Here is a 27773-nt window from a genome sequence, read left to right on the forward strand (position 1 = left end):
CTTCAGCTTCCCGTTATACTTTTATTCTGTATCAAAATAATATGAAATACAACTTTTATGGAAAACTAAAGAGAGTTTTGAAAAGAAAAAGGGATTGAGTTAAAAAGCTTAAAATTATTTAGTAATCACGTTATTAAATAAAAACATAAATAGTTAAACTATTAGCATGAAATACTGATACAATTATTTCAGCTTATTTCTTCTTTAAAGCAGTTAAAACCCATTTTTTAAGTATTTTCATTTTTGCTTTAAGAACGGTTTCTTCGTTATATAAGTAAAATTTTTTTTTTTTAAAGGTTTTTACTACATTTTTTTATTTTTCAAAATTTTAAGGCTAAACTATATTTTTTATTTGTAATTCATTAGAAGTTTTTAAGTACATTTTGAACACATTTTTTCCAAGTAAATCTATTACTTAGTATATTTTCGTTTAATTTTCTTTTTTTTATAGCTTGTTTTATTTGTTGAAGTTTAAGACTTTAAAGTTGAAATTCAACTTTCATTACTAATAGATTGTAAAATAACAAGGTGTACGACTCGATAACCGAAAGGTTCTTTCGACAACCAGATCAAACTTTTAGAGCGCTTTTATTTAATCGTTCAATAAAGGATACTAACTAATTAGTTAAAATTATAGTATAGTAAAAAGATTTCCTTGCCTTTTAAGGATAGAAGTATTTATCTACGTAGTTTTTAAAATAAAATTTTAAAAGTTTTATGCTTATTTTTCCACACTTGTAAAACAAAAATATTGTATTTTGTTTTCATGATTGCATTTTTTTCAAGTAGAGTAATTTGTCGGTTGAATTTGCACTTTTTTAAAGTACTTTGTCTGAAAATAAGTTATTTTCAAATGAAATTGAGTCTTATTTAAAATAGACATACGAAAAATAATAACAATAACTACAAAAAGCAATGAAAACACAAAGTACACTTATCAAACATATACACGAAATTCAACATGATTAAAAAGGAGTAGTTAAAATTAAATATTACATGACTAAAACATTACAACAAAATATTTTTAAATAAAATTTGTTAGTTCAACGAAAATATGGAAGAGTGAAATTTAAATTTATTTAGAACTTGATGTTATAGTAAACATGTCTATTCTAAGAGCTTGTCGTTCAGGTTTAGAATGTTTTTTTTTTCTTTTTTAGGGTTTAATTTATTTTTTACAGAGCAAATGTTTTAGAATTACATATATTTTGATTACTTAAACCTATAAGTGTTAACAATACAGTAAAATACGCAAAAACATATTTCTGACGAATTCAAAACCAAATTGACTAACATTTGAAAATGTATTAGGGTAAAGAGATTCTGGTTTGATGTATTAAAGGCCAGGATTTTGCTGATTTTATTTATATTTTCTTTTATCTAAACAAAGTTGAAAAAACTCAACTCTGTATAGATAAACATTCTAAGTAAGCTGTTACTAAAACAATTATTTTAATCTTAGCGAAACTTCCAAGGGGATCTTAGTTTATTTTACAGTAGCTAGTTTTATCAACATCAAAGCTGCTTTTCTTATTTAATCTCGACTTTAAAAGACTAAACTACTTTGTATCAAAAATTTTTATAATCAACAAGCTTTTTATCACTTATCATTGTAACTTCACTGTAAATTTAAAACTCGTCGAAATAATTTGGAAAACAAAATAGTATAGATTATAAATGTATACAGGTTTGAAAAAATCTATCATTAAACATTTTGTAGCTTTCAATTATTAAATGAAGATAGTAAGTATCACCTAATATAAAGAAAAACATTTATTAGTAAGAAAAATTACATATCATTCAATTATTGAAAAACTTTAACAATAAGTTAAGAAACAAGCAGCAGTTATTCAAATGTATGATGAACAGTTTATGTGACCACATAAACATTTTAGTTAACTGGCTGTTTAAATTTAAAGAACAAACAATTTTTAGACTTCACATAAAATCTTAATAAAATTAAAGTCTAACCTGAAACTAAACTTTTGTGTAACTAAATTGACTGTATAACACGTCAATCAACAAAAGTTCAAATTCCGAAACGTTTTTTAGGGTTGTCTTGACTAAAAAATATTAAAGCTAGACTAAACTTAATGTATTAAGATCATTTTGTTTTTACTTAACTCAAGTCATACAATATCTAAAAGTACTTAATTATTCAAATTAAAAATACTAAATTAAACTTATTTCAATTCATTTATATTGCTTCCATAGTTTAATAGATTAAAACATTAACTACAAAAGTATATGTTTTTTTATTGAAACATTAACAAAGCCAATAAAAATTGCTTTTATAAGCAGCACACCAAGCAAAGAAATTTTTTTAAAGACTAAATGTTTCATACTAATACATTACACAGTTTATTTAAAAAAATTTAAAAACGATTTCCATTAAAAAGTAGCACCAAGCATTGATACAAACTATTAAATGCAAAAGAAATAGGAGAACATTTAAGATAGCATTTTACAACTAAAAAAGTTTGATGCTTATAAAACGTTGAAAACAAGAAACCTTTAAGTTTAAAAAGCAGCTCAATAAAGTGTGTAAGAAAATATAAAATTATAAACAAAATTTCACAATTTTGGTTCAGCGCCTTGAAATTAGAAAAAAAAAAAAACTTTTTAGTAGCTGTACCTAAAAATTATTAATATATGTATATGAACTATCTGATAATAAGTGATAAAACAAAAATATACAAAAACTTATTTATCCCTTAAATTTTTAACATAATGAAAATGAGAATGATTTTGAAGTAAATATAAAATACTGATTGTTAAGCCTTATTAATCATTTTTTTAGTAAAAACAGATATACTATGTATACAAAACACTATAAGTAAAAGAAATATCTAAAACTAGTGTTTTCAATTATAAATCTTTTAGTGATAAAACTTATACATAAAAACATTAACGTTAAAAATTTAAACCCTAAATATCTTATCTGGAAATCTTTTAAAAAACTAAAACGTTACTAATTCTAACAATGCTGCAAATATTGTTGATTGGAGTGTAAATTTTTTGGCAGTATCAATTTTCTACCGTACGAGTAAACCTATAAGCTCAGTTGTTATTGAACTGAGCACTGATTCGTTCCAGTGGAATTATCTTTGAGATTTTCATTTTTGATGGGTACTTTTATCTGTTTTAGTCATATATTTTTAAACTGACCTCGTACATACAATTCTAATAAAACTTTTTTTATTATAATATAAAATAAAACTAAATACTTAAAAAAATTAGTTTAAATGCAAAAATTATTCTTTTCCAACAATACTATTAAAAACTTTCGTTTATTTGAATATGCCTAACTTATTTTAAGAAAAATAGATTCTTCTGAGCCCAGCAACTTACTCTACAATAAAAATGTTCATAAAAAACTATCAAAACTAAACTAACATCAAACAAATAGTGCGAGTTGTAGCAAGTGAACTTTTCGACTTTTTCCTGACCTCCGTCCTGTCTGTCGATGCTGACGCTTCTTATGCACAAACGTGAAGCGGTGGCTTGCGGCATTTTTAACTCGACCTGCACGTCAACTTGCTCAACATTCAGCTGTAGTTTTACGTTTTGAACGTCAATGCTGCACGTAAGTACTTGGGGCGTGTTGTACGCTGAAATAAAAAATCAGATAAGTGTTTAAATGCTGTGATACTGTTTAGGATACCGTGATTAAAAAAGCGTCAATAAAATCATCTAGTTAAAACACTCTGCAATTCTTATTTTAAGATTTAAGTTACTGTTTTTTTTTAAATCAGAACTAAAAATAAGTTTGGATATGTTTAGTTTTTAAATTCAACTTCTAAAATGTCTGAAAAATAGCCAAGTTACACAAGTTTATAAAAATACGACTGAAAATTGTGAACAAACCAGCATTTTTCTCAGGAAATCGTTCTATATTCCATACGAGCGCGTTGTAAGCATGTTCGAATTTACAGCTTCCTACTGAAGCCTCCAACATGGTGCTGTCTTGCTGTTGTGACGTCATAATACGCTGACCCCTCGACGACTTAATGTTGGAGTGAAAACCTGGTGCTGCACTTTTTCTAATAAAAACTGGCACCAACTCGGGTAAAACTGGAATTCTGATTGATATTTTTTCACATGGAATCTAAAATTATTTTTAGTAAAAGTCGATTAGATTTGAATGGAGTTATGACAAAACTAAAAAAAAAGTATGAGTAAGACTATAGAGGTTTTATAATATAATTAGAAGGAGCAACATTTTAATAATTTCGCTAAATATTTTTTTGATTTCTTATTCGACTTTTCGAAATGTTATTTATTCTTTTAACTAATATATTTTCACTGGATATTTATTTACTTTAATGAACAACGAAAAAAGTCTACTTTTGTTAAAAACTTTTTTAAGCTGTTAGTGTTAAACTATCAAAATAAAACTTTAAACGAAAACAAATAAATAATTACTTTAAAATAAAACAAATAATTACAGATACGATGTTAAACATACTTGAGTAAGTGCATCAGTATTTGTATGACAACTGGTGTTACTTAGCAACACACACCTAAGTTTGACAACATGATTATTCATTACAGTAATCGAAGGTCGAATGCTGATTGGCAGTTCAAAACCAGTGACAATCGTTTGTAATCTGCAATAAAAAAATGTTTAAATGTTTTGTGACGCATAACTTGTTTAGAAATAGCTATTTCAAGATTTAATAAAATGTTACCTCAAGAGCTCGAACTTGCAAGCATCCAGAGGAGAGAAACTAATGGAGCCATCTTCGTAACCTCGTGCGTCGCTACATCTGTGCAGTATGACGTCATCGCTTATATCCACCCATGAATCGTTGCTCGATGGAATGACGTCGCTACGACGTACCTGCTCCTTTCCCATCATCTATTTAAATATATAACTAATAATTTAATTTTGACCCTAAAGTATATCAATAGACACATATATTATTTTCTTAGAAGTTTTAAATTGTTGTTTTAAACAAATTTTGAATTTGATAAGTTTTACAAAAACTGGTCAAAAAACCTACAAGAAGAAGTTTTTTTTTTAATTTCTCTAGATTTTCCAAATAACTTTTACTGAACATAGGTCATCGTTTTTTGTAAAAAACCTTTTGTTTTATATACTACACCTCTGTAACTTTTTAACTATGATTTTTCATCAAAAATAAAAATGATTGTTAGAAATTAAACATTTACACAGTACTTATCTAGCAAAGTGAGACGTACGATTATAGTTAAATCTTACCTTTTTGTCATTAAATCCAATTGTTACTTTGGAGCTTTTTGACAAAAAAGACGTGATAAAAATTCTTGCTATTACGGAATAAGTTTGTATTTCACCATTTGGTAATACCGTTCCCTGTTAAAAAAGCGTAAAAACTGTTTAAATATTATTTAAATTTGTTATAGGCTAAAGATTAAGTATTAGTTTAATGTCTAGAATCAAAATTAAATTTGTTTGAAAATAAGACTAAGTATTGAACTTTTATAATGACTTTTAAAAAGTTTATCACGTTAGTTTAGAGTTAATTTAAGAAAAAAATTATCAATTAAAATTTTTTTTCAACATCTTTTGCAATCAAAAAATACTTTATACAATAATTAAATAAAAAATCATGAACCAAGCTATACATAACAAAAAAATATTAATTTACAATACCAAAAATGGTCAAAATTTTGTGAATATTTTATTTATAATGAAAGTTTTACTTTTATGAACAGTATTTATTATATACAAGATGTAAGTTTTACATATAACAAACTTACACTTCTTTTGTAATACATACAGTTTAGTTATCATTTACAAAACACTGATACATTCATAATGTGCCTAAATTAAAGAAATACTTACTCTAAATTCGTCTTTTACGTCAAAAACTATTTCTTCTCTAGAGTAAAACTTGTTACTACTAGCAAACGGTGAAGACAAGAAACTTGTAGGTTCAGCAACGCTTTGTACTTTTTGACTTTGCATGAGCCTTGAGTGATAAATATGCATTTTATTAATATTTATAAATTACTTTAATTTTTTTAAATATATTTAAAACATTTTTTATAATCATAAGTTTACCAGCAAAAAATTGGTAAAAAAATGTTAATTTCTTTTTAAATGGAGGGAAAGATATAGTTCTAATGGATATTATATCTTTTATTATTAGTGTTTTGCTATGAATATAAAATAAGTTTCTAAATATTATCACAATGTATTTGAGTTTGCTTTATACATCATACGTAAAAACTAAAAACAGATTTTGTATCTCGTAGACCTTCATTTTAATAAAAAATGTAATATTTGTATACCAATCTCAAAGTAAACATAAAATAAATAAATTTATCAATATTAAAATATAACGAAACAATTAAAAATACACAAAAGTTCCTTGTGAGGTAAAAAACATAAAGTAAAAATTTGGAAACTTTTAAAAGACAAGTACCTAAAAATCAGTAAATTTAAATTTGATGTCTGTTTTGATAAAACAAAAAGGTTTACTTCTAAATATTATAAAGTTTGTGTAAAAACTTATTTATTTTAATGAAAATTATTCCTTTATATATAAATATTTTTTAGTCTAGTATAATTTTGAAAACAATATCTAACTTTGTTTTAGATACATTAGAACTGTACCTAAGGAGATCTAGAAAAAAAAACAGTAAAAAGTAACATTTATGTACTTTTTTTTCGACAAAAGTTGTTCGAAAGAAAATTCAATATTAATGTACACAGGCTGTGTCAGATGGATTACAGGAACTTAGGAAATAAGTCAGTTTATCAGTACTTATCAAAAACATATTTATATACAAATTTTTCGTTGAGGTTTAAAACACAGTGTTAACTTCAAAGTTGATGGTTAATAAAAGTTTTTTCTCAAGTATATATTTAATACGTCAAAAAAAGTTTTTTAATCCGCTTTTACATAGTTAATACAAAAAATGCAAAATGACTAATTATACTTTAAATAGTAAAACTAAATTCCAAATTTATTTTAAGTAAGTAAATAAGTAAAACTTAATTATGTAAAAGTTAGTAAATGCAATAAAAACCACGTACAACGTTCGAACATAAAAATTTTGCTGTAAAATTTACAAAAACCAAAAGTTTCAAAATAGATACTTTCATAAATTTACATAACAAATAAAGTATAACTTAATGTTAACTAAATTATTTTTTTTGTCAACATTTTATTTAAAATACATAACTTTGTAAGCATGCTTTTATGCTGTATATAAACCTTTTAAAATATTTATTACCAAATTATCAGTAAAAACATTTTAAAGTATATAAAGTGTCAAAACTTAAAAAAAAATTTAATACCAATAAGCTTTGTTTTTTAGTATTTAATTAAATCTAATACTAATAAATTTGGTTTCATGATTTATTGATAGGAAAATGTGTAATAAACAACTTTTAAATTTCAATGGTATACAAAAACGATGAACTTAGAAAATAAAACTGTGTTTACTAAAATTAGTTTTGTTCTGGAAAATGTTTATTTCTGTTTTCAGCGCTAATACGCATTAGCTTATTAAAATCGATTGCGTTGGGAAAAAAAATTGGTGAAAAAATAAATAATGCAAAACGTTTGTAAAAATTCCCGCAGCGTTAATAGACTTAACTACTTATTTAACGTTTCGACAAAATGTTACTTAGCATACAAAATGATATTGGCATCAAACAGTAAAGTTTGAAAATATAGACTTAAAATTCAAAAAAAAATTAAGAAAAAGGTAAGGATAAATTACTAAACTAAAAAACAAAACACAACCTGTTTGAAAAAAGTGCAACGTCTTCCACAGCTGATATTAAATTTAACAAATCTGAATAATTTTCACTCGCAAGCTTCACTATTTGTTTTTCATGTGCTGAGTGCTGAAAATAATTTGCAAGAATTTGTTTAAATTTCTAATTAAAAAAAAAAACAATTCATAAGTGAATAAAAAAAATATTTGTTTAGACAGCTTTAAAGCAAACTCTTAAACCAACTTAACTGATAAAAAAATATTATTTTTGCATATAAAACTGATGAAAAAAAACTTACTCTAAACCCAGCAGGCGATTTAAGGAGCAGCAGGTCTTTTTTGTTGAGAAACGAGTGTTTTTCCTTGTACTTCACATGCACGAACTTGATCGAGTGCAGCTTTTTCAAGTTCAAAGTTGCATCGTACACTTGGGAGACGACGTGCTGGGTGTTTCCATGGTAACTGCCCATGGTGGGCGGCACGTGCTCTTTGGGGTGCCTGCCCTGCTGCAACTTCGGTAGGGTCAGTTGCCAGTAGTTTTGATGAAGATAGATGGTCTTGAAAGGGGTTTCGGACAAATCGTTGTGGTACAAGTTCAAGCTCGGGTTGTCGGCCTGGTTGATATTTGAAACTTTTATTACAATTAACAAGAGTATTAGGAAACTCAAAATATTAAGAGGCGCAATTACTTTATTTTTATTTAGTGCTCATTATTTCTACTTATTCTAAATGCACATTTAGTTAAAACAAAAATTTCGCTAATCTTACAGCTTTATTTTTCAACGTTATTTAACAGTTAAATAAAATTAAAAAGGATTATTGTTTTACTGGTTTTAATTAGAAATCTTATGTAAAATAATTAACATTTATACTACCTTTATATCAACATTGAACCTAATAAACACATTATAAGCGTGCAAATTTCAAATTTTTGATGTAAAAAATATTTTTTTATTTTATTTTAGACTTTAAAGAATTACGATATGTGTGGAAGTAGAAATTTAAACAATATATAAAAGTTTTCTATCACTATTATAAAGAAAACATTGTCTAATTAAACTTAATTAACTTTAATAAAAAAAGAATTATGTTATGGTTAGACTAAGTTATAATCATTTTCAGATTGCAGAAAGAAAACTTAATAGAATACAGAAATTTTTTAACAATGTATAACTTTGTTTTTAAGAACGTTTTAAATTTCACTTTGCAGTTTACAGACTTTTTTGTTTTCTGTAATTTAAAATAATTAACTTAAATTATAACTATTCTTAAACACTAATTATGTTTGAAGCTTTGCAGCGCTAAAACTTCGCTTCTAAACGAGTTGAAAGTAGTTCCACGCCGTTTTTGCCAATATTTGTGTTTTAAAATTGTCTAGAATTTTAATAAATCATCTTAGTTAAGTAAGCAACCGAAGAAAATACTAATTTAAAACACTGAGTAAATGCATTAAAGGCTAAGAGTAATGCTGAGAAATACAAAAACTATATTTTATACTTAATTTGCACTTGCAATGCTTATAAAAGTAAAAGATGACGTAAACATTTTTATATTTACTCTGTTTTGAAATTTCTTTTTTACATAACAATCATAGAATTTTACATAGTTTAAGTAATGATAACAATAAAGAGTTTTTATATATTTCTTAATTATTTTTCAAGCATCAAAGGTAAATAATGTTTACTACAAGTATTTTATATTGTCAAAGGTATTTTTTTCATCAACCAAAAAGATAATTATTATTTACCCTTGGTTGCTTATAAACTTTCATGTTTGAGATATAAAATGTAGAAAAATCTACATAAATACAAAATGTACATTTAAAAAGATTAATTTTTTTTAATAACTACTTAATAAATAAAATATAAAACTACATAGTAAGTTTAAAAATAACTTAAAAACCCTACAAAATTTAACAGTTTTATTTAGTTAACTAGATTTAACATTCTTGATTACTCGGTTAATGAGTTATAAGTAATTAAATATTTTCTTTATTACAGAATGTAACTTTTATTTGATGATTTTTTTTGCAATCTCGTTCAAACGTAAAGCTGTTTACGTCATTAAAGGTAGCAATGATAATCAAATCCTGATAGCAAATAGATAAAGATGTGACTTAAGCTTATGTGTTAATTTCACATTTATGTTCAAACATCATTGTTTTGATTAAAACAAACAATTAATCTTTCTTTTCTGATTTCAACAATTTTCGTAGCAAAGTTTATGTTGCATTAATTTGAAAAAAATGTATATAAAAATGGCAACGATTAAATTTTTTTGTTATTAACTTTTTTTTAAAAAAAACTTTTTTAATTGATCATAACGTTCAAAAGAATCATATTTATCAAATTATATTTTGTATCATATAAAAAAAATACTTAAAGATAAGCTTTTTTAAAATATTCTTTTAAGTTTTTGACTATCTATTAAGTTCTTGTCTAGTTCTAAACAAGTATTCATTAAGCGAATAAAACAATATAGTTTATAAATATGAAAAGTGGCTACAAATAACTTATTTGTTTTAAAGTTTTCGAAGTAATAAAAAAAATCACCTCTGTATTTAGTAAACGCACGAAAATTGGAACCCATCTTCTGTTGCTCATTATGTTCTTGTCCATTGGAAACCTCATTTCCATGCTCCAACTTGTTTTTGTGACATTCGGAAAGTTTTTCAATTTACTTTTGAACGTAGGTAACGTGGATATGCTTACATCATTATCTTTCAGCAGCGGATTCAATTTTGACTCGACATCTTCTTTGATTTCTGGCTTCTTTTCATTCGAAATCTTATGCTGCGAGGACTCTTCATCAACGGGCTTGGAAAAACAATCGAGCAAAAAATCTTCAGGCGAAGGCTCGTTGGAGGAAAAATTCTTGTCATCAAAAGCATTTTCCTTTTGCTCCAGCAAATTGGACGAGTCGCCGGCGAGGACATTGAACAGGTCGAGCTGCTTGGGAGGAATACTGGGCAGCTGAGAGGAGCCGCTGCTGACGTCGTCGGCGGACACCAGCGAGACGTTCACCGACCTGCGGGTAAGCGTGCTGCAGTTGGAAGACTGCGAGGTTTTGTTGTGCGACTGGGAAGACTGCGAGGTGGGCCGGTGTCGGTTGGTGCGGCCGGCGGAGGAGGGAGGGGGCGGAAGGGTGGGGATTGTGGGCGTGGAGGGGGAAATCTGCTTCTTACAGCTCATTGGAGTCGACGGGGTGGACTTTCGCGACAGGCTGTCGAACGGCTTTTCGAAAGGGTCGACGTCGAAAAATGAAAGACTTGTCGAGTTGCCTTGGAGAAAAGTGTCGAAAGGATTGGTGCCGTTTGAAAAGGGAGTCTCGTTGGAAATTTTTAAGTTCGAAAAGTCTTTGGTTGTATCGTCAGTTGCGTTGTTTTGGTCCAGTGCAGACTCTGATCCAGCGCGAGATTCATTTGAAAAGTCGACAAGATTGTTCTGAGATCCTCGATCCATTTGGTTCATTGAAGCAGCAGATAGCCTGTAAGTTTTTCTAATTAAAATTAACTCTCAAAAAGTGTAACTTAAGAAAATTTGTTTAGATACAAGTTTCAATACATCTAACTAAATGAAAGCTAAGAAAATATGTGAGTCTTAATCCATGCTAAAAGTATAATTGATACTCGAGATAACGAAAGACAACATAAAGCTAATGAAAAAGGTTTATAAAAAGTTCTAATTGAATAATTTTGTTTGAATAAGCAAAATTAGAATGTTTTAATAAACAGAAAATCTCTTGCTAAGTGTTTTTGTTTTAATAACTGGGACAGTTTTTTAATGGTTTTTTATCCACTTTTTTTTGTAACAACCCATACCAGCTTTTTTAGCTATTTTATTAACATTTTGTAACCTTTTATTGAGTTGTTATGAATAAGTAAAAACCAGAAAATACTTAATTTAAAACCTGAAATTTTCAACAATTAACTTTTTGTTGTTTATATAAATAATAAAAAACTTAAGGTACTAGGTTACTTTTAAACTTATGTATATTTTGTAATAAACATTATACAGGGTGAACACGCATACAATTCAGCCTAACTTTTCAAGATTTCGACCGATTTAGCCTTACTTTTACATTCCTCCTAGGTACGCGTTTTAAATACTTACTTCCAGTTAAATACGCATATTTTATTTAGTACGTATTTTAAGTACACATACTTTGACAAGTACGCATTTTTGTACTCACTTTTTATTCAGTACACATTTTTGAACCAAAATAAATTAAACACTTTCTGTCAGGTTTTATTTTTATTTAATCTAGTAATTCTTAGCAACAAACTTTCTATTGAGTAGCTGCTGTGTTAAGAATTTGTACTACAGCAAAAGATAACTGTAATAATAAGTTATTGGAATGTAAAAATAAATAACATAAACTTAATTATAATTTTTTTTACTAAATTAGGTATACTTTTTTCTAACTGCTTACCTCTTTGCAAGTAATCTCTAAGTGTCACAAACGTGAAGTAAACTACTGGAAAAGAATTTTTTATTAAAATACTCAAACTAAATCATAACTAATTCTGCAAAAAGAAAAATGATGTTAAAATTTAAGCATTTGTAATTTACTTCGTTCAAGCTTTTAAAAAATTATATCATGATGTATACTGAAAAAATTAGCCACGTTTTTCCATAAAATTGAAAAAAAAAACCTTACAAAAACAATCCAAAATAGAGAAATCAACACATGTAATAAAATAGTAACTATAAATTGTAAACAAGCGTAAGGATCTTTTTAAAAACTTAAAAAAAAAAAAACATTAAACTAATGTACTAATTTTAGTCTGACTTTATAAAAGGTTTTTTTATTTAAATTTACCATTTTAATGCTTTGAAATTTTATGATTTTGTAAGTTAATTTTGCAATTTTAGTCTAACTTTAAAGGTTTTCTGTTAATTTTTTAAGGCTTTGAAAATTAAGGAATTTTGTTAATTAGAACTGACAAATTCTGACATTTTGACCTAAAAAACTGACTTTCTGCCATTTTAACCTAAAATAACTGACTTTTTCCTATTTTACCAAAATAACTTATTAGCTTGACCCGTGGCAACCCTGATTTTATCAATTTCGTAGAAAATTTTAGTACTTACTTGAAGTTTTTTAATATAATAGGAATTTTTTGTTAAAAACAGTTTATCAATTTCATTTTATAATGAAATAATTGCTTTAACATAAAAAGTTGTGGTGAACACAAAAAAACTTTAGTTTTATACACAATCTTAATTACTTAAAGATTTATCTTACAAATGTTTAACATAAGTTGACAATTTGTGCAATGGGATTGCGCAACGCTTAGTTTTTAATGCATATAAGTTTTAGTTACTCGTTGAACCATCTATCTTTAATTAAAAGTAGATAAGTTAATAACTTTTTATTTCGTTACTGAGCCCGCTTTGGGGTGCTTAAGTTAAAGTTCTAAAGCATCAAAAGCAATTTAACTAGAGTTTCGCCTACCTCCTCAGTAGTTCACTCAAAATATAAATGAAATACACCGCGAATCTTGAAATATAGTAAAAAAAATAAGAAACACATCATGACTTAATTATAATACAAGTACGAGACGTTTAAGTGCAAAAACCTAAGTAGTATTTCAAACACACAAACCGTAACTACAAAAAAATTAAAAGGAACGCTGAAATTTTGTTGAATAAACTTAAAAAAATTATTAAACAACATGTTTTAATATGCCGACAGTCGGGAACAAATTTATTGATTTTATTTAAACAGTTTTTATCTTTTAAACATATTTTTTAGCTTTTCAAAAACTGCCCAAATAAAACTCGCAATAACAAAGTTTTTGGTTTGTTGTAGTTTTAGCTTGTTTGTTAAAAAACTCCTTAGGATTTTTACATTAACATTTATCATAGTTGTTCTAAAAATACATCATAATATTTCTTTCTTAATTTTCTACAATTAGTTAACCTTTACATTGGATTTTCTTTAAACCAACCGATGAGGAGCCAAAAAGCGAAACAAGAGTAAAATTGTTTTTTTTTGCACTTTGTAAAAAAAAATAAATATAAACAAACCTATACACAAAAACAAAATTTATAACTTGGACAGCTTTATCTGTGTTTTACAAATATTGTTTTATGTGTGTTTTAGCAACTTTTTGATTTATGCTTTTTTAATAAAATGACTGATAAGCTGGTTTAATTTTAAAGGCCAATGAAACAATTGTATCAATACGTTGTAAAGTTTTGGCTTTGCGAAAAATTTTCTCTAAAAAAATATACACAAACAACTATTTTAAATGTTTAAATAGTTTATTTTTGTTTAGACCTTCACTGGATAAGTGTAATTAAATTTAGTAAAAAAAGAAAAAAATAATAAATTTTGTTAAAAATATTTATGTCATAAAGAAACAAGTATAAAACATTTCTGTTTTCAAGTTATTAATTTTAAGTTAAGTTATTATCTACTGACCTATAATTGAGTTTTAAGTAAATACTGGTTTTCAACTATGAAAAATTACTTCATAACTGGGTTAAACAGTAAAAAGTTTTCAAAAACACGAAACAATAAAAACGCACTATTTGTATAGATTTTAAGTTAAACTCATATCTTTGTTTGATGATTTTTGGCTCGCAAGTTCATATGAATAACGATTTTTGAACTGAAAGTTGGTTTGTATTTTCTCGCTCTAGATAAAATTTTGAATATGCTATTTATGCAATTTTCTGCCTAACTAGGACTGTTGAGGAGATGCTCATGATTATATGATTGTTCTCTTTTAGGCTTTTCCTTGTCATTAAAAATAATCTTTTCAGCGTTTTTGCAAGATGATGTTTTCGTTTGATAGGAAAACCGTTTGTAAGACTGTACTTATCAGTAATTACAGCTAAAAACTTACAATACGTTGCTTATTTTATGGGAAGCTGTGGGCAAATAATTACATGCATAGCAGACTAAAAATTTTATCTAAAGCCAGAAATACATACCTACTCCAGTTACAAAACAAAAAAACTAGATAGTTAACTATTATTATGTTTTGAATAATAATAAGTACAAATATACTATGTGTAACAGTAAGGTATAATTTTAGTTTATAATAAAAACATTTGAAAATACAAAAGTGCTATAAAATATATAAATAAAGTTTAAAAAATATTTAACACAAAATAAATAATATGTATGAACAGACCGATCCATATTGTCAGAATCATTTCCAATGCTAACATTGTCAAAAATTATGTCATCTTCATTTGGATGATTCAACGAGAGATCAGTAGTCGAGTCATCATTCTTCATACGTGACCAACTGAGAGTGGGTTTATTCGGTGTTTCTTTTCCTGATGTTATATTTAAATAATATATTGTCTAAAACTTAGTACAAAAACAAGTTTACTCATTGTTTGATACAGTGCTAAGCTTCGGTTTTTTTGTAACAGACTTAGCATTGTACTACAATTTGTAGGAAGTAAGGCACTTTTTCCACAATATTATCTCATTTTAAAAACATTTAGTTAGCTATCAGCTTCTTTCAAATTAATTCTTGAGATACAAGTGCAAAAAAAAGTCAAAGAATTCGACAGATTCCTTAAAAAAGGACGAAAAAAATAAAAAAAGTTTTATTAAAACTAAACCTTCTCTTACAGTTTAAAGGCAATATTTCTCAATGGTTTTTTAAGTAGGTTTTTTTTCAAATTTAAACTTAATTTATTAATAAACACAAGACTTTTTTAGAGTAAAATTATTTTTTAATGAAAAATACAAATAAATTTTACTTTTGGTCATTAAAAGAATCTCTTCTTTTTTTAAATTTGTTACAGTGATTTTTTCTTATGAATTAAAAAACGCTTCCTAAAAACGTAAGGTGATTTTTTTTAAGAAATGAAGTAAAATATACATTTTTTAGTAAACTTTTTTTTGTTACTCGAACAAAATCAGCAATGAAACTTTCATATACTTTTGTTGGATTAAAAAAAATTTAACTGCCTATATTTCAAGAGTTTATTAAAATAGTTATGTTTTATAGTGAAATGTATAATATTTCAGCTCTTTTGTAATTAAAAAAAAAAAAGGATCCCCCTGGCCTTATTTTGCAAAAATATGGTAAAAAAGGCTATAATAAAAGTTTGTAAAAGTAATTATAAAATTTTAAGTCTTAAGAAGCGTGATGTACAACTAACATTTATACTATTATAAACCAAAAATATCAAGGTTTTATGTGTTTTTATGAATTAGTACTTACTATAAATATAGTGTACATTACTTTGTTGGTTAAAATATATAAATACTGACCATGAAAAACTTTTTTATTGCTTTTAAAATATCTTCTTTTGTTTTTAAGAATGACATTTATTTATTTCTAGAGCAGCCGTTTATACTAACTAATCTTTACCTGTTTACATACACTCTCAATATACAACGATAAAAACCAATATACAAAAAGGTGGTACAGTTAATTACAGAACTAAAAGTTTTAACTTTGCACTTTGAAGGACGTGAGTAAAGTGAAATATTGATTTATTGATCAAACGCAGCGCAGTCTACAAAAACCAACGAATAACAGAGGTTGTAGATTAAACTCAATTAAATTACCATTGAATTAGAACTATTCAGCTACTGTTGTGTCTTAACAAATGCTTTTGCACGACATAGTTAAAAAACGAAAACTTCTATCACACAGAATACAATTAAAATTCTTAAAACGTGCCTGATTGTTTTTATGTTAGCTAGCAATTATTTATTAATTAAGGTGTAATAAACAGAAAATATAAAACCATTTTTAAACCTAGCAGTACAAATGTATACTCATAATTAGAATTAAGATAAAAAAATGACATTAAAAATAACTTGATAATTAAATTTTAAAACATGATAACTATAACAATTTTAAATAGATGCATGTTATATTTTTAACTAAACTAATAAATTAGAAAAGCGCTACAGAAAAAGATCTAAAGTTCAAAATCTTAATAAATGCTAGCCTAAAAGTATAAGCTTAGCAATAGTCATGTTTTTATAATGTACAGTTCTAACTGAAAAACCAGTCAGTAAAAATAATTAAAATATTTGTTGTTTTAATACGCCATAGTTAGTTACAGTTTGAACACTTAACAAAAAAAATTGTATTACTAATTGAAATTAAGTTTCATAAAACTGCAAGTTGTTCATTATTGCTGTAATTACATTTTTAGATGCATCTACGCTGTTGTAATAATAAAAATAAATTTCCATAAAATTTTATTTGATCTAAAATTAAACTTTTATCTTTGATAGCATGTAAAATAATTTTCTTTTAAACTTTAACACCCATTTATTGTTTTCATAAGTTTAAATTAAATTCATTCCTTATCATAACTTCAATGATTTAACCTATAAACTGTTACTATAGTACAGTGCTCAGCAAACTGCAGCCCGCAACGTAAAATCTGGCCTGAATCAAGTATTGTAAATTAGTAAATTGGATCTAACTGTTTTATGCTGCTAGAAATTTTTATACGATCAGGTTTAATTCTTTTTTTTTTGATAAATTTAGAAACAGTTCTGCTGCTAATTTCTTAAATGTTAAAAACTTAGGCATTTTCCGCAGTTTCTTTTACTCAACAGTTAACTTTTAAAATAGTTTTTAGAGTTAAAAAACTCTGTTATGTTAAATAATCAAAAAATTTTAAAAACAATTTTACCCTTGAAAACATACAGTCTTATTGGTATAACTTAAGACTTTTTACTTAACTAACCTCCAATTAAATCTGCTAAGTGTCGTATAACAGTAAAATTGCTTGCTTCTTCCGTTATTATGACATCACAATCATTGCTCAAATTTTCATACCCACCTTTTTTCTTTTTAACACTGGATTTAGAATGAGCTTCACCTTTTTTGCTTGGAAGTGAGGTAGGAGTGAGTATAGGAGGGCGGGCAATCACTTCACTGCTGAATATGTCTCCTTGAATCTCATTTCTACAATTGAACTTTACTTAGCATATTGTTTAGTACATCATAACTATGTTGTCTAAATACATAAAATGCAATCCTTGAAATAAGCAAACTATTTTTTTATAAAAAACACCTCTCAAGTATAATTGATTTTGATGTTAATGATTTTCACCTTTTTAGTGATTTTACTTTTTTTTTGTCCAGTTGTAAGCATAACTAATTGTAAGTGTTAATCATTAAGTTTTTAATATATATATATATACTTTTTCTTTCCAGGTTTTTGAAAGTACAAGTTTTTTGTCCATTTAAAGTATAAAAAATGGTGTTAAATAGTATAAAAATATTGTAATACTACTTTAAATATTATTAATATTTAATAAAATTCTAAATAATGCAAAATAAAATATTCGTTAAGATACATTTTTTTAGCTAATCAAATTTTCATTATTTTGAATGTAAAAATTGTTTAAATTCAAGGTTACACATATTTGCCTAAATAGTCAAAATCAAGGTTTTTTCAGGGTTCCAAGTTTTATGGAAACCCTGTATATCATTTTTTTTTATACTTTAAAAAACAATTTTGTATTGAATATTTCTAGAAATTTATAAGATAAAGATGATAATTACTAAGCAGTAAGTAATTTTTAGTAATTTAACTTTTACACAAAGTATATTAACAAAGTATAACTGATTTTTATGGAAGAATCTTAGCTATTTAATAATTTTAACTTTTAAATATAACCAGTAGGATGCTTATAAGTATGGCAACTTTGAGTTTTTTGCTAGAACTTTTTTTACATTTGGCAAATACCACAAAAACTACCGTGCAAAATTTTAGACAATTTAAAGAAAGTTTAGGGCAATTATTAATTTTATGTAACTTTTATCACTTTTTGTAAACTTTCTGGAATTTCCAGTTTTTTTTTCAAAAAATTAAGAAGTGAGCCTTAATTTTTTTTTAATTCTCTTAAATTGTGTACAGCGTGTTTTTGTGATGTTTGGCAACATTTAAAAAAAGTCCAGATAAAAACTCTAAGGTCCTATTTTTAGGTCATTAGGGTGGTTTACAGAAAATTGAATTCCTTCAAAGTGAAAGTATCTTTAAGTCATCTAAAATTTTGCACAGGGTGTTTTCCTGGTACTTGTCATGTTTAAAAATTTTTGTAGCCAAAACTCAAAGGTCACTGTTCTTAAAAGCACCCTAATAACCAGTGGTAACGTGAGTAACTGGTTGCATACATAAAAAAAACTTTAAATTGCTTTAGAATATACTCTGTTATAATAAACATCTTCTCAATTAATTTATGTATAAATAAAAGATTAATAGACAAATGTTTACATCAATATTGCAACAGTAAAAAACTTTTACAATTATAACTATACTTATCTATTGAATATTGACATAGATAACACAATATTTAGTTTATTAATTAAGGGCATACGGTTTCCGACATTTTTTAAAATTAATATTGGCTCTTATATGAAAGCTTGTTCTACATAAACTACTTGGTTTAACGCTACTTATTAAAAATAAGTACAAACTACAAGTCTGATTTATATAATTTAAAAGCGTTAATAAGTTTTTGAGATATAGACGTTTTTGAGATATTGAAAAGTACCAATACAAACATATAAACCGCAAATTTTTCAGGCTCATTTTTCTAAAAAGTCTAAAAATTCACTAAAAATCTGTATCCTCCTTAATTTTTTGAGTTAGAGACCTCAAATTTTCAGGAAACATTCCTTTTATAATTAAAAAGACTTTTAATGGAATTTTTTAAATCTAGAAAAATAAAAAAATTCCTGCATTAAATTGATTTAAATATAAGTAATGGACTTAGTGTGAAAATTTGAAGAATATTAGTTAGAAAATGAAGGAGAAAATAGATTTTTTGTGAAATAGTTTTTTTTTGTGCTTTTAGTTTGCGCCTTCCATTAGAAACCAATTGAGGTTACCGACTTTGATCTCTTATATATTAATAGTTACTTTGAATTTTGTTAAGTGGTTAAAAACTTTTGATAGCTCAGATTAAACTCTACAAAAAATGATCATCTTGTAAAAATAAAGGTGATAAAATAAACCCACCTTCCTATACTCTTAAAGTTTAATTGTCTCTTCAGTATAAACTCGCAGATATTTAAAAAAAAACTTTGATATGTCAAAAAATAGTATAAAAATCATGAAAACATGTATAATTTCTTATTAGTGTCACTATAACCTTTATCTGAAACTTTCATTTAAAAAGTTAATATGACTTTTACAATGTTAATTAGTTAAAGTTTAAAAGCTCACCAAACGAAAGAAAAACGTTATGAACTAAGTACAATACTTAAAAATAAGTTTAAATATTTGTAGTAAAGTAGAACTAAAGAAATTACTTAAAAAATATTACACAAGTTTGACAAAAAACAAACTACCTTTTAAAAACACAAATTTTATTAAATTTTATGTTGAGGCTTACAGCAGCAGTTATTCATGTGTCTGTAAAAACACTTTAAAATTTTCAAGCAATAAATCATATAGAACAAGAGATACTTTATAAGTTGATAAAAGTCAACCTTAATAATTATTAAGATAGTATTTTAATTAGAAATATAAAATTTATTCAAAAAAAAATTTGGTGAATTATAGTTGTCCAAAACCTTAAAAAACTATAATAAGATATATGTTTCACCTCTAAAAATTGACAGTAAAATATGAATTTGGTAGTACAAAAACACTACTTGCTTAATACAAAAATATAAAAAGTAGTAGATTTGTGGCAATAGCTTCGTAAGTATTTATATTTACTATATTTGTGACACTACTTTCTGCAGTCTAAATAATCCTGAACAAGAATTTATTTTTCCTTATACTTTCCTTATAAATTTTAACAAAAAACTTTGATTTTTAGAAAAAAATGTTGTCAAAAAGTACACTTAAGCTTAATAAAAGTTAAAAGTAAAAAAACTATGAATATCAAATCTATAAATGTTCTAAACTTTATAACTTAGCATATAGTCCCATTCTGAAATACCCTTTTAAATTAAATGAAATAGTAATACTACAACTAAGTAAATATATGATAAAAAAGTCTGATTGATTACTCTATGTTAAAAAATATTTTTTTTTAACATTTACTTTTAAAGGAAGAACTATTTTAAAATATCTATCATATCAATAAATATTTTCAAGTAAAAAATAAAAAAAGATCTCATTTAAGTGTTAAAAAAAGCAAGTATTGAAAACTAAATCTCATTTAAAGCTTTAACAAAAAACTAGGCAACTTTTATAAAAATTAGGTGAAACCAGCTTGAGTTGACCAGAGCTTAAAAAAAATTCAAACTATCCTGAATGTGTGACAATTCTGTTTGATATGTGTATTTATGTAGAAAAAATAAACTATGTTCTTTTAATATACAAAAATTTACTAATAACTAACACTGATGTCTTGGACAAAGCATTTTTAGATTCATTATCTAATTTCACGTAGCTGCTTGAAACATCAAATATATGGCTTGGACTCTCTTTATCTGTAAATTTTGTTCAGTATAAACAGTATATCTAAAATTATTCTTGTTCTTCCACATTTTGTAATACATATATACATGAATGAAGTATAAAAATTTGAAGGAAAACAGGTGTAACTAAATTTTACAAAGTTTTAATATGACAAGACTTTATTGTTCATAGAGCTATTAGAGCTTTATTTTAAAATCATGACTTTTGTCAATGTTTAAATTTAAACTTTAAGTACAACATACAATCAACTATAAAAAGCCAATAGATAAAGAGAGATTTTGCTTTTTATAACATTGAAAATACATATTTTATTTACAAAATTACAGTTACCTTAAAACCAAAAAAAAATTATAATAATTTTCATGAGTTTCTAAACTGAAAACACAAAGCATACCTTTAACATTTTTGTAGTTTTCTGCAGATGATTGAAAGCACAAAGAAGTCAAATCACTATGCTCAGCAAACTCTTCATCCTCAGCTTCAATAAGGAGATTACACGATCCAGCTTCACATCTCCTTGGAGGAATTGGCGGTGGCATTGATGATGAATAAAAACTATTTGGAAAAGCAGCTTTGTTAGTACTTAATAATATATTTTCACTAGATCTTTGTTCGATTTTTCTATCTTGCATTTGAAGTTTAGATGATTTTGAGTCTTTTAACAAACTGTTGTTATTTTCAAATGCAGACCAATTACATTTGCTTGATGAAGAGTTGGGATTTAGTTCAATTGTTTTATTACTAATATTTAAAAACAAGTTAGTTGCAGTATTTTTATCTCCTTCTTTACAGAAAACAAAATTATCTTGGGTGTTTTGGGAACTAGTATTTTCTGATGTTTCTGAAAATGCAACCCATTCATTATTCTTTACTGGCTCTTCAAAACTTTCAAGAAAACTGTTCCATGGGTCATTGACTTTATCCATGCCACTAAAGCTTACATTAAATTATACTGACAGACTAGTATCTTTCTATAAAAGTTGCTAATTGAAAAAACACTAAATAAGTATTACTGATTTATTACAACCTTAAATTCATAATGTTATTTATCTAGCAAACACCAAATATTTTTATAGTAAGTATTATTTTTCAAAATTAATAATTCAAAAAAAAAATTTTAATTTTAGACAAAACCTAGTAATACTAAACTATTTTTTCTATAGATATTTAGTTTTGTTAAAATTACGTCCAGTCTTATTTTGTATAAGTGTTATTTCTTTAAAGGGAAAATAATATTGAGCACAAGAAAAACTCTCTTGCTCAGTTTTGTAAACATTTGTGTAGTTGCAACATGTTATTTTCTCAAATTTTTAATATTAAAAATTATAGTTTACTATTCCTTAGTATCTTTTTAGTAAAACACATCAGTACTTTCTATCCTGGTCTTTAAAAACAAATATTTATGCAAAATTTAAAGAAGTTTGTTAAGTAAGTAAAAAATAAGTATAAACATAAAAAAAACTTTACATTTAAATTCTTTTAGTTAAATTAAGTCTTGTAATGTAGACACAATGTACAGTTGTGTTATTTAAATTTTCCTTTAAAGTGGATTTTTTTTAATTTATTTACTTTGCTATCTTATTTTCTTTCAAACATAACTTTTTTTTTGTTTTTAAGTTACACCTGTTTTATTAATATAGAATTAAAACTAATACTGTTTATTAAATTTTTTTTATTAGGCTTCAAGTTTTAAACTCAACAAAGAGTTTAAAACAGTAAGTTAAGCTTCTTTGAGGAATAACATAATTAATTTTTCAAACTTATTTCAAATTTTTTTCAATGACTATCAATGTGAACTTTAAGCATTATTAAGTAAATGAATTGTCTGCACTTAATTGTCATCAGATTGTATTTTTTGCTAAAATGCAATGTTTATAAAAAAGATATAAAACTAAAATTTTCTACAACTTTTAATATTCTACATTGTTAATGAAGTGGATGCAATTGTTGTACCATTTATTTACTATTCTCTTTTAATATTTTAGATTTTAGTCTTAATTTAAAGAATCCAAAAAAATTTAAAGTTCATTATGAAATGATGAACTACCTTAGATTTGAATAAATTAAAAATAGATTCTTTCAGCTACATACTTGGAACAATAGTAAGTTTTTTTTGCAATTACTAGTTTCTACTCTTAGGGGATTTTTCAAGTATGAACAATAATAACTTTATTGATAATTTTTATCAAATATAAGTTTCATTGAAGTAAAGTTGTTTAACAAAATTTACTTTAATTTTTAATAAGTTATACTACAGACTTGAATATATAAAGAAATACTATTGTTATGCCGTGTTATATGTTATAAATATGCCGTGTTAAAAAAAACTTTCATAATAGTATGTAGTATTACTTCATAATGACAATAGTTATGTCCTAATCAATTCATTAAAGTGTATCCGTTTTCTGTATAGTATAATTAGATAACGGAAAGGCTTTTTTGTAAACCAAGTCCTTCGACCAAACTTTTTAAGTACGTTTTTATCGTTCAATAAAATGGTAAGATAGCTATAGGCATGCTATCAGCTTAAATCGGCTATGGATGTTGTAATCAGACAACAAAAAGTGCACAAAGCACACGACACTAAAAAGACAATACAGTGATGCAAGATATAAAAAAAATAAGTATAAACAATAAAAAAAAAGAGTTGTTTGTTATTTTTATTTTATCGTCTGCTTCGGTTTATACAAATACTCTCTTTTTAAGCCTGTTGTATTCAGAAGATCCCTATTTGACGCAGTCATAAGCAAATTTTTTTTAACTCATTAGTATTGACAATCAAGCTCTTAGGTCAAGCTTGCAGACGTCTTTAAAACGTTGTGTTGGACGACTGCAATTGCGACTGCTAATGTAAATTTCTTAATACGTAGTAGCTTTAGTATTTTACAAATAAAGTTTGTTCTTCTCATTTACACAGATCGCAGCTTAGTTTAGCATTATTTGTTTACTGTTTTAATTCAAGGTAATTTACTACTGACTTGGCAATGGAAGCTTGAGTTTAAGTTGCAAGTTTCGTCTTTCTTTATAAACAAAAAATATTTTTTTTTTAAATTTCAATTTTAGTTATAATTATTGTAATAATATAAGCAGATACTAGAGGAGTTTGATTAAGTCAGTCGACACTGTTTCGGCTCTTAATTAGTTATTGTCAAAAATTTTAAAAACCTATCGCTATAAAATTTAAATTTCACCTGATTTAAAGTAAAAATAGATTGCGTTTTTTTTTTCAATTAACATTGTTTTATAAGCTTATGTTTTTACTAACGCAATTTTTATATCACAGTTTTTTAACCTTTGACGATGGCCAGACCACCAGTAACAAGTTAAAACATCTTCAGTTAAACTGATTAAACTTATTTATTATCTGTTTGCGCTATTATTGGGTATTGAATTTAATATTTTTTTAAACAAGTTCAGCTAAAAAGAGTTAACACTTCAACATTTAAAATTTATTTGTCAGATTTTTTAATATGCAAGTATGGTAAAAGTTTATGATACAGATAGTTTATTTTAAAAATGTACAAGTTTGATTATATCTAAAGATTTATTATTATAAAAAAGCTAAAGTTAAACTTTCACTAATTAAAAAAAAAAACATTTAGTTTGTTTATCGTAACCCTTAATTAAGAGTAGCTAATTTTAAATTTATTTATATAACTATCTTTAAAGAATGTTAATGACAGCAAATAAAACATTAATATTTTAACTATTTGCCATTATTAAGACATAACTCGTTATAATTAAAACATATTAAAAATTTAAGTTTTTATTTGAAATACAGTAAGTTTGATGTTTTAAATTTCAATATTTAAAAGTTGTAATTTAAAATGTATGACTTTAAGTTGTCAAATATCTTTAATGTCAGAATTTTGATAGCTATATTTTGGGTTGTTGAATTTTGTTATTTAAAATTAAATAATTTTAGGAAATTGAGTTTTCGGAATATGAATTGTCGAATTTAAATTGTTAGTTTAAATAGTAAAAATAAAAATCTTCATGCACCCTTTATAGTTTGATAGGCAAAATAAAAAGTTTAAAGTAGTGCACATTAAATCAAACCATTAAATACTACCAGTATGTCTTTAATAAGCTGCAACTGCAAAATAAAAAGCACTATTTGCTTGTTTAATGGTGTATTTTATTCCAAAGGAAAAATAAAACTAATGTTTGCTCCTAAAATGAAACAAATAAAATACTGGGTTTAAATGAGTATTAATTAGAATTAGATATAATGATCAAAGATATAATACAAATAACAGTAAAGCATCACAGAAAACTTTGTTAAATGTTACCAATAAAAAAGCAGAATCATAAATAGTAAAAGGTATATTTTATGCATAGTAAGACAAAACCTAACAAAGAATTTAATATGAGCGAAATTTGTAAGTTGAAAAAAAGATAAGTCTCTTAATGCTAAAATTGAATTAAAACTTATTTTCTGCATTATAAATCTAGTTATTGTTATAGAATGTATGTTTATTTTAAAATATGTTTCGTCTTTGCTTACTAGTTTTAATAAAAGTCATTTTAGCCATAATTTGTGGCATTTAAAATTGTTTAATTTTAGCGCTTATAATTTTTTTGTATTTAAGTAATCAATACTAGACACATGACAATCTAGTAAAGAAAACCATTGCATCCACACTACTGTTTATAAACTAAAAAAAAATCTTATCTAAACAATTTTGTTAGTGTTTGTTTATTAATATTGTTTTTATTCTAAAATTAAAAATTGTACGTTTATCTTTTGAATTATTGCTTTATACGGCTTAATAGTTACTAACTACTCTGCAACTTAAACGTTTGATATTACTCATATGTTATTTTCATTACTGTTCATTTAATTTTTGCATACACTTTAGACTTTATCATTTTGTGTTTTGCAAGTGTCCAACGAGCCTTAAATATGTAATATAGTTTAGTTGATAAGTAAAAAACGCGTATTGAATAAAATAGTATATGCTCTCTAATTTCAACTATTATCGATCACTTTGATTTGTTAAGATTAAAAATTGCAACAAAACATATATTACTTGAATCAACTATACTGCCAAACTTTGACACCCAATAGTTTTTTTATTCGGTTAGCTATCAAAAAATGAGAAGTAGCTTAAGTTAACAGTTTTTAGATTTATAAACATTTTTTTAGTTGAAAACCACTATTGGTATTTAAGCTTTTGGTGGCTGAAGCGCAAAAAATAAATTAATGATTGAATCAGAAAAACTACCGTATCCACATTAAAGCAAAATTTTACATAATTACCACCTCTAAAATATTTTACCGAAAAAGTTGTACATAGTAAAGAAGAGCAGTTAGGTAAACGAGTCTAAGATTTTTCTGTTCCATATTTCAAACATTTAACGTCGCTACTTCTGTTTTTGATCACATAGAAAGTGTGTCACCTATGTATGATCTGGGTACTTAATGAACTATTATAATTGATGAAGTGAGACAGCTTTTTGGAAAGCAAGACATATTGAAACCGGAAAACTTTCTCTTTCAATGTAACTTGTGTTTACTATCCCATGGCATTAAATTCAAAAGCTAGAAAGAAGGTAAGTTGTTATTAAGTATAAGTGACACTAAAGTTATCAGTTTGTATAAGATAAGGGGTGCCTTAACATATTTCAATAACTAAAGGGAAATTCCCTGGTTTCTGACTCTTATGCAATTAAAAGTAAAGTCTCTTTTCGATGATTTTTCTATATACAGGCAATATATAATGCTTGTATATGCAGTACTCTGCTGTACGACATCATAGGGTGTATCCTGTAAAATGTGCGGCAGAAGAAAATTAACACCTTCCATCAACGTTGCTTATGTCATATTTGGAATAAGAAAGAAACGAAGAAGTGCTTAGAAGTAATAATCTCATCATTACGTAGACAACCCTGCACCGCCAACTTAGATGGGCGACAAGTTCTCCATGTTCTAAGAATTAGCGCATTAAAAGATAATGTACTACAAGTTACCAAATGTAATGTCGGTCGGCCTAAGCTAAATTATAAAAGGTTTTTAAGCGCGACCTTAAACGTTGGGATAGAATAAAAAAAGGCTAACTGATGACCACAATAACTGTAATTCTTCAACAGCAACAAACTTAAACCGAATGTCTGAGAAAAAATCACAAGAGAATTTAAGAGAACGAAGAAATCAGATTTTCATTTTAATATTTACTGTATATTATCTTTGTTTTGTGCATACGTTATCATGTGTGTGTAAGCTACGCATGCACGATTAGCTGGTAGCGGGCCATAACTGTTTAGATAAAAAATAAATAAAGCAGATGACTGTTTAAATCAAGCCACACAAATTGTTAAAGAGTAGCCGTATTAAATGAAACGGATAGTATCACATGCATTAAGCAAAAAAATATATGTACATATGATGGCATTTCATGCATTACAGTTAATCTTTTATATAAAAAGGTAAAAAACGTAACGAAAACTATAGTAGTTGAATTATTTCTTTAAAATGTTTTTTTTAAAGTTTTTAGGTGTTTAAAATTTAATTCATTTTTTTTAATAAGTATAATATTTACACTATTTTAAATAAAGTTTGTCAATGTTTTAATTTTATTCATATACCTTACTAGATTGATTAATTGTTATTAGTTTTTGTCAACGCAATATCTTTTAAAATATTCAAAATAAAGTGTAAGGTCACCA

At 25.8% G+C, this 27773-nt stretch overlaps 1 protein-coding gene across 2 annotated transcripts; it reads right to left on the reverse strand.

The window, feature by feature from the left end:
• Positions 1 to 2759: 2759 nt before the first annotated feature.
• On the reverse strand, positions 2760 to 22070 carry LOC145837965 (uncharacterized). 2 transcript variants are annotated; one of them, XM_082945469.1, is made up of 14 exons: positions 21499 to 22070; positions 21025 to 21115; positions 17502 to 17626; positions 14864 to 15011; positions 10269 to 11202; positions 8016 to 8330; positions 7743 to 7846; positions 5831 to 5957; positions 5225 to 5338; positions 4692 to 4861; positions 4469 to 4610; positions 3868 to 4108; positions 3397 to 3611; positions 2760 to 3139 (listed from the first exon to the last, which is right to left on the reverse strand). In XM_082945469.1, exons 1-14 carry the CDS (start codon positions 22028 to 22030, stop codon positions 3068 to 3070), a joined length of 3330 nt encoding a protein of 1109 aa, XP_082801595.1. In that variant the 5' UTR covers positions 22031 to 22070; the 3' UTR covers positions 2760 to 3067. The 2 variants fall into 2 exon arrangements, with proteins under 2 accessions (XP_082801595.1, XP_082801594.1); XM_082945468.1 differs by having other exon boundaries at positions 17406 to 17626.
• Positions 22071 to 27773: the final 5703 nt, after the last annotated feature.

Source organism: Thalia democratica, chromosome 6 (assembly GCF_965202585.1).
Source record: "Thalia democratica chromosome 6, ktThaDemo2.hap1.1, whole genome shotgun sequence".
Classification (NCBI taxonomy): Eukaryota; Metazoa; Chordata; class Thaliacea; order Salpida; family Salpidae; genus Thalia; species Thalia democratica.

Bases quoted from the DNA above. Each gene is read 5' to 3' on its own strand.
- LOC145837965 (XM_082945468.1), bottom strand. From the start codon at position 22,030: ATGGATAAAGTCAATGACCCATGGAACAGTTTTCTTGAAAGTTTTGAA. The intron at 5,958-7,742 runs GTTGTGTTTTGT...TTATCACTCAAG, and splicing joins GTTGCACTTTTTTCAAACAG to GCTCATGCAAAGTCAAAAAG. The intron at 4,862-5,224 runs GTAAGATTTAAC...ATATTTAAATAG, and splicing joins TTGGATTTAATGACAAAAAG to ATGATGGGAAAGGAGCAGGT.